General features: G+C 40.7%; 1 protein-coding gene across 1 annotated transcript; it reads left to right on the forward strand.

Annotated features, from left to right (window-relative positions):
* The first annotated feature begins 953 nt into the window (after positions 1–953).
* TACSTD2 (tumor associated calcium signal transducer 2) lies at positions 954–7,208 on the forward strand. The gene is given in 4 exon segments (XM_082052364.1): positions 954–4,507; positions 4,510–4,608; positions 4,614–5,069; positions 6,579–7,208. Coding segments are annotated over 3 exon segments (921 nt in total). The 5' UTR covers positions 954–3,997; the 3' UTR covers positions 4,926–5,069; positions 6,579–7,208.
* The last annotated feature ends 3,974 nt before the right edge of the window (positions 7,209–11,182 follow it).

Genomic DNA, 11,182 nt, shown 5'->3' on the forward strand with positions numbered 1-11,182 from the left:
TATGTCACATAAGAAAAGCTTTGAGTAAAACATTTTTTGAAGCTGTTTGTCTCGAGAAGAGCAGAAGGTGCGGCACTAAGCGTTTGATACACATACAAAGACTCCAGGTCTTCTAAGGGTTTATTAGCAGGGTGGTGTGGGAGGAAATATAACGGTGGGTACCATCGTAATCCAGTATGATCACATGATAATGTATGAGAATTGGGAATACCACATGTGTGATGCTAAGTGATCATTTTGTTGGCAGGAGCCATGGTAAGAAAATATCTAACCTACTTTTCATGATTTATTTTGACTGTGTGGTTAATAATATGAGTATGGAAGTTGCATGCTTCTAAGAAGAAGAAAAAAAATCATTTTACTAATTCTACCAGTTCTGTTACCAAACACATATAAGGCATTAAATATTTTTATTGGGAAGCTCTTTTTTTTTTTCCACATAGCTATTCTTTTCACGCTAGTTTTACTTTGTTGTGGACTAATATGCCATTTCTTCAGGTGAGAGCAGCTGTTACACCTTGATGTTGCTCAGGTGATGGGAAATGGTTGAGTAGCAAGTAAAATGGTACAATTTAAACTGGAAGAATCAACAGTTGAAAAAGATTGAGAAATGAACAAACAAAAATACCGCTAAGATGTAACATTGGGCAGATATCCGTTCTTTGTTGGCTGAGTGCAGCTCTGCTATCCCAGCTTTCAGCAGTGCTTCTTCACAGGGATGTGGGGATGCCTTGTGTTCTGGGGAGGGGACTGCACAGATTTATTTATTTTTTTGTAATAAGTAACTTTCCAAGAACAATTCAGTTGAGGAAAACAAATTTTTTTTAAAAAAAAAGCAACCAAAAAAGTTACCACTGTTGCTGTGGATATGAAGTACTTTCTTCCTTTTGCTTGCTTCTTTGATATTCCTGCTTGATGGCAGACAGGAGGCTGCTAATAGAGAGTGTACATGTGGGACCCTGAAAGCTGTGAGCCGCATTTGTAACAGCCCCTTGTCTCTGAGCATGAGATCTGGTATTTACTCCAAGTCAGTAACAATAACAAAGTGATTCAAGGAAGCTTAACACCACTGGAGGGAGCTTTGTTACCACTGGTACAAAAAAAGGGTTTGAACCTTTAAGAGCAAAACTGTTCCTACATGTAAACTTCTGGGTAGTGATTAAATTTTATGAGCAGTAGCTGTGTACCTCATTATAGATTTTTTTCTTTCCATTTGTTCTTATTATACAAACCCTCTGCTTTAGTCTCCAGAAGAAGACCCCGTGGTACTTTGTGGTGACAATGCCAGGGTGGCAGATCAGTATTTTCCTTACTGTTTTCAGAACTGATCCTGGCTGTAGGGTCACTAAAGTAATATAATGGTTTTCATGGGCAACTCCAGAGAATTCTGAAGATGATGATCAAATTACCTTTCAAACAACTATATTCATTACCCAGATTTGATTTAAGTGTGTTGGTTGAGCTCTGTTTCTGCCAGCGGCAGGAGCCAGATTCACCCTTTTCTGCTGCGCTAGCAGAGTATTTGTTCTGCTGGGTGTCCCCGAGCTGCGAGGACATCATGGAGGTGGGGACAGAGCAGTGGCAGAGCGGGGCAGCCAGTGTCTGAAGGGGACAAATGTCCCCTGCCACTGCAAACCCGCTGAGGGACGTCAGGATGCATGGGGTGACTTACCCAGCCCCGTCAAGCCAGCGCATGGGCAGCAGCTGGTTGTTAAATCCCAGCAAACGCTGTAATCATATCTAATACTGAACAAAGTATTTAATGGCCTAGATAAAAGCTTTCCGGTTGTTTAATTGGAAATGGCTTGCTGGTTTACATAGACCTAGTGCCCTGGTTTTATGAGATTTAGAATTGTGCTGAGAAATTGTTTCCATGGAAGCAGAGATCACTAAAGAAATAATGCATTCCACGTTTCCTGCAGGATTATTCCTTTTGCAGCCTGCTGTTCTAAGTAACTAACTCTTGTAGTGCCATTGCAGCTTAGCATGGATTAAAGCAAGTAATATTTTTTTTTTTAGTGTCACAGAGGCTTTATGTATTTTTCGAAATATATATATAAATACATATGTATCCATATAGATACTTGGAAATACTTTTGTTTTTAAAATAAGTCTTTTTTTTCTTATTTAACTCTTTTCTCCTTATTTACAAAGGGGGAAAATCCATCGATACAAAAACATCAATGGAAAAGAGCACTTTTATTTGGGCAATTTATGCAGCTCTCTCAGGGAAACTTGGAATTATACCTTCTTTGCCCTTCTCTTGTCACTGTTCTACACTTTTTGCTTGGTGATGGCGATATTGTAAAACTGGCTACCTAGGAGGGAAGAGACAATGAATGCACTTTTTAATTAAGGTAACAGCAGCGAGAATCTTCCTCCAGCAGGTAAAACAGACCATCTTGTTCAGTTACCTGTGGTTTTCTTCCATGTGTCACTTCTGACAAACCACTATATCTTTTTCTACTCCAAGTGTTTGTAAAAAGGGGAAACTGTGAAATGATAATATGATGCTGAGACCAAATGTGATTGACTGCAAACATCACATAAACTACTATTTACCAAAAAGTCCTGTTAAAAAGTGCAGATTCCTATAGGTTAATGAATTATTTAGAAATTAAAAATGGGATAAGGTTACTAAACTATTACCAGAGAGTTGTCAATGTGACAACTTGAAATACCTAGGGATTTTTGTAATGATTTTAAATGTAGATCTCTTATTTTGTAAGAAAGGTAACTACTGTAATTTTTGCCTGAGGGAAGGGGAAATGTGTGACAGTGCTATAAAGAGGCCAGGGATAATTTGAAGAACTTGCCTCATCTTTACTCCCTCAAGTACAGTGTGTTTCTGTGGCTTATTTAGCAATAGCTCTAGCTGCGAAGTTTAACTCCAGATTATGCCCTTCTCTGGCAGTAGAGAGTATTGACACGTGGAGCTCTAGTTGTAAATGTGTACGGCAGTATAAATGCTCACTGGCAGCCAGGGTAATTGTTCCATCTCTAGAAGTAGCTGCCATGGATTTGAAGCAGGGCAGGTAAAAGGAGCTGACGGCAAGGCTGGGCGCAAGTTGCGTGGATGGGAAAATGGCTCATATACTGTTCCATGGTCGTTACTGGTCCTAAAATAATGATTTATGAAGTGCCTGACAGTGTTTGACAAACCAGATGAATGGGACTTGCTTAATGCAAACTGGGAAAGATCTTTCAGTGGCTGCCAAAACACAAGGAAACAGTAACTTGTGCTTTGTAGATTCTTAGGGCACTTGGGAGCTACCCTGCCAGAGGCATTACTCAAAGCTTAGTTTGAAAAATTTCTGCAGAAATGGGTAACAACTTCATAAGGGTAATGCAGGCATGAAAATCATCATTCCTAGTGCTGCCTTGGGATGAGTATGTGCCAAAGGACAAGCTGAGACTGCGCTCCTGTGCTCTATGTAGGGGAGCAGCCACTGAACTGAGCAAGTCGTTCCTCCTGAATTGGCAGCTGCTCCAGGCAGTTTACATTAAACTCCAAAAGGCTTTACTTTATAAATGTATGGCAGTAGAAAGGAGGAAGACAATAACCAATAAGAATCTATACAGTGGAATGATACAGTTCTGTGATGGAAGATGGAGGAAAACCATGATGGAACCGGAGGAGTAGGATTTCTTCTAACAGAAATGGAAGAAATTCCTTAAATGTGTTTGCATAGTCCATCAAAAGGCGAAAGAAGGAAAAGGGCAAGTGGCTTGGGCTTTAATCCGTAAAGGAAGCCCAGGATAGGAGCTTCAGGTCGGCTTTTGTCTGTTCCTGTTGTTTTCTCATCAAGTAAGAGGGGTGGGAGGCAGCTGGAGGCAGCATTGGTGCCACTCCCTGTGAAGTAAGAGATCAAAATGCAACTCTTCTCTAGGATTCGGGTAGGAGATGCAACTTGTTTCAGAAAGAGAACCTGTTTGGGATTTGGATCTGAATAAAGGGAGCAGCACACCAGCGTGTAGGAACAGAGTAGCTCTGTGAATGGGTTCAAGCCTCAGATCTTGCCTGCTATCCCTCGGGACCATCCATGCTGCTCACCCGCAACTTGGAGCCGCTGCTGGGGTTTTTCTGGGTCTGATACTGGCGGCAGCTTCATCAGCACAGAACAACTGCACCTGCGTGTCCAACAAGTGGACGGTGTGTGCCCAGAATGGACCTGAGAACTGCACCTGCACGCTGGTGGGTTCCAGTCACAAGGTAGACTGTTCAATGTTGACACCAAAATGCTTGCTGATGAAGGCAGAAATGATGCTCCTGAAAGGAGAAGTGCTTCCAGGGCCATCCCCATGGGTGCTAGATATCAATGGCATTTACAGTCCAGACTGCGAGGACAGTGGCATCTTTAAAGCCAGGCAGTGCAATCAAGCCGATGCTTGCTGGTGTGTGAACACTCCTGGCATAAGAATCACCGAAAAGGTTGACAAAAGCCTGAGGTGTGATGAACTGGTTAGAACAAGCTGGATCTACATTCAGCTGAAGCACAAAAAAAAATGTCTGGGGCCTGGGATGCTGCCCATGTAGCAAATCCTTTGAAACAGCTGTTTGAGGGTCGATACAAACTGCACCCCAAGTACATTGCAGCCATTAAGTATTCCAAATCGACCTGAAGCAGCATGACTCTGGGAAATCTAATTGTGATGTAGATACAGCAGATGTAGCCTGTTACTTTGAGAAAGATATAAAAGACGACTCCATATTTCATTCTAACAGTACATTAACTGTCTCTGTCAATGGAGATGCTCTGGATATTGAAAGGATTTACTACATGGATGAAAAGCCATCACTGTTTTCCCTGAATCAACAGGCTGGTGAAGTTACTGCTGTGGTGATAGTGGTGGTGCTGGCTGCTGGCTTGGGCATCACTGTGCTGGTGATTCTTGGGTTGCGGTGCACAATAAGAGAAAGATGAGATTGAAGAAATGGATGAAGTAAGAACACCAAGCTTATAGCTGCCCAGATCGGAAAAAAGGAAAGGATCGGAAAAAAGAAAAGCAACAACAGGAAGAAAATGTTTTTAAAAAGACATAAAATTCAAATAGCAAACAGACTCGGTGTAAGTAGATGGATTTGGAGATGTTCTTTTCTTTTTATAGGAATTTGTACAGTGACTGCTCTAAATTATTCTAGTTTACTAAGAATGACTTTTTTGGTTTGGGGTATAAACTAACTTGGGAGTCAGTTACCTAAATATTGTAAATTAGTCCCAATTTAGGGGCTAAGAAAACTGTTACATCATTTTTTTAGTGTAATGTGGAATGCTCTCACCAGCCGTGCAGCTCTGCCTCAGCTTGCTGAAATACTCTTGAGTGCTTCTTGGGATATCTACTTGCTGAAACTCAAATACTTCTTTGGCATAATTGGGTTATAAAGCTGCTTTTCTGCTGGGGGACTTTTTTATTTTAATGTGGGTAGTTTTTTCGTTTGTTTTTTAAGTTGCTGCAACATTTTCATCAACAAGTAATTTCAGAAATATTACTAAATAACCAGGTAAGGCTGTGATAAGATATGCTATAGCACCAGAGGTTTTTATATATAGTAATTTATTAGGAAACATTCCTGTGGGCATTACCAGTTATGGAGATCCCACATTTCCAAGTTTGTACACAGGCCGTGCAGGGCACTGGTCCCACCTGTGCTCCTTAATGGGGCTCTGACACTCGTCAGCAAAGATCCCCCAATCCCCGTACAAGTGCAAGTTAATCTGGATGTTCTGCCCAGATCCAAACTCTGGTCATAGTTTTCTGTCTACCTAAACTCCCCTTGCAATTTTAATGGGAAGGGATATTTTTCAGTGTTGTACAGCTTCGCAGAAATACTACACAATGCTTCAGAACAAGCTGGAAATGAGCTTTATTGTAGTAGAAGTGCAGGGGGAATTTAAGAGCAGAGAGTCATTACTGAAGTTGGAATTTGGCCAAGACACTAGAACTGAACTTCTTTGCTATCTACTTATCTGCTGCACTTGTTTGGGAGGTCACATCCACCATGAAGGACACTTCAAAGAAAAGAATGCTAGTTGTTAAATGTTGAAATACTGGCAGTTATATTCTCCATGCTGTGTATGGATGTCTGGAAGGTCTGTCAGTCTAATCTGCATATCTTCAAAATGCCACCTCTACACACATGCACTGCAGGGTCAGCTCTTTTATTCTGTTAATTAGTTTCAACATTATTGGTTTGTAATTACAATAACAGTCAGTAATGCGCTACTTTTAGGGTAAACTGCTAAATATGTGTCTCTGATTTGACTGAATAGGATACCAGGAAAACACTGAAGATGCTTTGATTCTGTTCCTGCCTTTGTTTATATAAAGGAGGAAAAGATTGTCTGTTTTGGGTGGAATGGGAGGGTGTTTAATATTTTTTGGCTCAACATACACCATGGCCATTTAAAATCATTCTTGTTCACTCACCTGTTGGGAAAACTTGGGCTTTGGATACACAGGGTGAGGTGGATGCATCATGTTCCCCCAAAATCAGATATTTTTGCAACTGCATCAGCAGTATTAATATAACCAAAAACCTCTGGAGCAGGGTCTACAATTTCTTGTATGTCTTACAGCAAAGCCTCCAAGCTGGTTGGTTTTCAGTTACATTAGTACGGATAGAAGATGAAGCGAGAATCTAATATCTAGGCCGAATTTTCCCGAGCCACTGGAAAACTCAGAACTTGGCCTAACTCCACACGATTTTGCAAGTAGGATTTTATAAAATGGATTCGAATAAAAATCTGGAGCTGAGTGCTTCTCAGTGCTGAAGAAATGTAGGATCAGAATGAAAATTGCCCAAGTACATTGCCTAACCACTTTCTCAACTTATGCAGAGGTGATAAAAGCTACATGTTCGAGCTATGAGAACGTGAGATGTGCCCTCTATTCTGGGGATCTACTGTAGTTTTCAACATTCTTCTAAAATTACTGCATTTTTCTCACATCTGTTGTAAGAAAAAAAAAAATATTTTCAAGGTGAATGATGAAATTTTGTATTAAAGTAGAATATAAACACATAGGCATAATTTTGACTAATGGTTGAAAAAAATCCTACCAAGTAACAGTTTCAGCATATTTCTTTGCCTCCTGCTTTTTCTTTTAGAAGCTGAGATTGAAAAATGAGGCTGTTGTGGTGCCATTCATATTTTTATTAATCATTAAAGGACTGCCCCATGAAAATCATGTGTTGTGGTCAGTTATTTCCTTGCTAGTCATCAGGCACCAGCAGTCTGGATGCTGCCCAGGGACTGGGAAGGCACTAGGGTCACTCAATAGGAGTGATAAGGTGTGTGTCTGCAATTAATCAAAAGAAGGGGAAGATTAATTGCAGTGCAGAGCTCAGAGAACCTCACTTTGGATTAGATCATTCTACTTGAATAAGGCTGTGTAAAGCTACTGTAGGGTCTGGGCTTTAATAAACTGAACATACCCATTGCTCCTGCTAAGTACTCATTCCTCTCCTGCTGCTCCAGCCACACCACCTCTTGGGCTATATCTTAATGGTAGATCAAGTATTTTATTGTAACAGCCCACGATGTTTAGCTTGTTCGTCCACTGCTAACGTTCTCACTGAAAATGAGAAAATGAACTCGTCAGCTTTAAATTTTGCAAAATTGAAATGCTTTTTATTATTAATTTGAATTTAGGAATTTCTAACCCTGAAATTTCTAGTTATCCGTTTCCTGATTACATCATCCTCTTCTAATGGGGTGTTTGTCGTGTTTAAGGGATAAGGCTTTACACCCTTTGCAGTGGGTGCTGCAGGTATGGTGGTAGTGACGGTGGGTTTATGTTTTAGGCAGTGCTGGCTGACACCTTTCAACCAGTGCCCTCAACAAGTGATTAACATCACTCTTATATCTGTTTCTGTGGAGTCTGCTCAGGCATAAAAGTAGTCAGGGATTGTTTTGTTTTGGAATGCTGTGTTAATACTCTGTAGGTATAAATACACATACATTTATGCACCTGTCTGTGGGTAAATAGAGAAACAAACCCCTGGCTGATATGAAAGAGTGCCTGCCTGGATTATAAAACAGAGGGTATGTTTGCTTTAACAAGGGTAGAGCCGTCTGTTGTTTAAATTATGTTCTGCAATTCCAACTGGTGAAGTACTGTCTGAGAAAGCTCAAATAACACCGGCAGAGAAAAAATTCCTGCCTCTATGTTAGGGCTCCAAAGAGGCTAGTGCTGCCCTTTCTGTACAGTGCTACTACCTTTGTGCAACTGCACAAAGCGGGTTTGGGCCTTCGCATTTAACTCTTAGTTTAAAACCTCTCAAGATCAGAGGACAACGCAAGAAGCAAAGCCAGCACTACAGCAAGGGAATTAAGGATTCACGGAAGGCTTTAAACCCTCTTAAACTCTGTTCCATCTATTACCCCGGTAAAATCTGTGCCTGTTTAATTACACAAGTATGTATTCTCCAAGGCATTGACACAAACTCCCTGTGTTCATTTACATATGACAGGTGTGTGAACACAAACGCATGTTCCCACACTTATAGTTAAAGACACACACCTCGTGGTTTCTGTGAGAGCGGGCAAGCCCCAGGGAAAGCTCTGGGGCAGCAGATCCTATGCGGCATTCAGCCTGCAGCCTGCTTTTTGCTCTTATCAGGGTAAAATAGACCAAACCTGCTGCTGTTCTGGAACAACAAAGAGGATCCTCTTCTTGTCCCATCTTCCCCCATTTTAGAATAATCTCTTTATAAATGTTTGGACTGGGATTATGGCCAGATTAGGTTAACGATGTGAAACAAAACACCTGCTGCATAAATGCACCCCTACCCTTTTGTTCAGATGATAAAACACCAGCATGTATGTGATGTTAAGTGCATGATGACAACTAGATACAAGATCCCCACAATAGTCCTTAAAATGTTGAAAACTTGAGGAATCACCTTAGAAAAAAACCCACACTTTTTCAGAGAACAGTTAAAGAAATGACAAATTGGCCTTTCCTCCACTTCTCCTTAATTAGAACAGATAATGCTATTAAACAAATATTCTTCCTCATGCAGGTATAATTATCCTTTCCAAAGCATTTCCACTGATTTACCTCAGGGTTTTAAGTACTGCAATCACCTCTCTTAATGCTAAAATTAATCTTGAGCCATTACAATTGCTATCAGAGCAGGAAAAATCAACTTCTAGAACTTTTGCCATTATTCTTCAGCAGTTCTAACAAAATTCCTTGTACTAGGGCTTAACTGGTTAAAATTCCGTGCACAGTAGCAGCCTGACAAGATTCACATTGCATTTTCATGACGATCCCTGTTCCCCCAGGAATAACAATCTTGCATTCCTACTCCAGCACAAATCAAGCACCACAAAAACAATTAGGGAGACTTCGTAATATCTAAATGAATGACTGAATGAAAATGCATTTCTAATTTTCCCCTGAGATTTTTACATGTGGGCCCAACAGTACTGGTGGCATAGGCACCCAACCCTTTTCAGCTAAGTTTTGTTTGAAATATAATAAAGGTCTGTCCTTGTAAGGCTTGAAATGAGAAATCTCAACATTTTTGCTAGTCTGGTTGCACCCAGAAAAGGTAAGTGGAACAACTAGAAGGTAACTGGATGTGGCTATGCTGTAGCTGCTGTGCAGTGCACATGTGCTAATTTTTAGCACAGGTCTGTTGAGTTCTCCTTTTTATTTTCTATCTTCATGTGCTCTTTTCTGTTGTCGGAAATAAGACAGCTTTATAATTGTCTCAATTTTGCTGAAGGAGATAATTGTTCATCAGATTTTCAAGTAGAGAGACAGTGTTGGTATCTGATAGAGAGATCCTGTAATTACCTGTGCTGTATTTGCTGCTTGTCTGCTCTAAAGTTTTGATTATAAATGATGCCACTTGGGAAGACATTAGAACCTGCAGAGTGTGCAACACAATTTTTAGCCCCATCCTTGCACACTCAAAGCATCCATTGACTTTAACAGGAATCCAGGTGAGTCAGGATTGCAGAAATAGCTCCATTCATGCTTGGCTTAGGCATGGAGAATTCTAGATAAAGAAGACAAGAAAAGCAATCAAATACGAAGTATAAGAAATAAAGACATTAAGCATCAGGAGACTTTAATGGGAGTTTCCATCTCAGTTCTGCATTTCTTGCAGCTGGGACACACACAGGCCTTAGGCTGGACAAAGTGCTTTTCTGCTGCTACAGCTCAGCTGGTTTTGTGAGTGGAGCTGACAGTCACCGAAATTAAAGGCATGCTAATTGACTGACAGATTTTACTCTTCATGCCTCTTACGATAATGGAGGCTGGGCAGGTCTTAAAGGAGGTTTGTCTCGTGAAAACAGACTTTCTACTGATCACTACATAAGCCCCCTCTTGGCCTGGATTCCCAAGAACTGGTCACTGTGTATTTTTCTTGCCAGTGGACATCAATGCTTAAGAACTGTCATGAAAGTGCCTAATAAAAAGGGATGGACTAATTAATATCTCAGCAAACACTGAACGATACTTGACTGTGCTTATACACAAGAGTATTCGATTACTGAAGGCAAAAATCTGTGTTTCCTTACCTTTCGCAATGAGGGCCTTTGTTTACATGCAAAGCCCCAGGGTTTGTGTGAAGCCTGCGCTGCCCTGTCATTACCACACATGTCCATGCTTCACCCTTTGTTTCAGTAAATAACGTGGTTTTCACAACACATCATTTACAATGTAGTGTCAGCTAGACAAGTAGGCCAAAAGTTACATGTTAGGTTTGCAGCTAAATTAATAAACTCTTAAAACCATGTTTTAGGGTTTTAAAAGTAGCATTTCTTTATCCAGAGCTGGGGCCAGACCGGGGCTGTTTAAACAATGCTAAGCAACAGTTGCATGTTTCTCAGTTACTTCTGATTACCTGCTTTAAAAGAATAAATTGTGAATCTAATCTATGTCAATTTTAAGAATAGGGTATGATTCCTAAGTACAAAGATTCTATGGTTACAGGGTCTGCTTATATGAAGATTCTGTGGTTACAAAGCTGGTTAATCTTTAAAGGATACTACCTTAATAGTCTCCTAAACTATGAGTTCTAGAATTCCTTAAAACACGGTCTAATAACTGAGCACCTCTAATATCACTCAGGACCTCTTAACAGCCAGGCCCAGGGCCACAAGGGTCAGGGCCGACCCCAGTTGTGAGGTGAGGCAACACAAGGCAGCACACAGGCCTCTCA

Source organism: Streptopelia decaocto, assembly GCF_964273445.1.
Source record: "Streptopelia decaocto genome assembly, chromosome: 5".
Lineage (NCBI taxonomy): Eukaryota > Metazoa > Chordata > Aves > Columbiformes > Columbidae > Streptopelia > Streptopelia decaocto.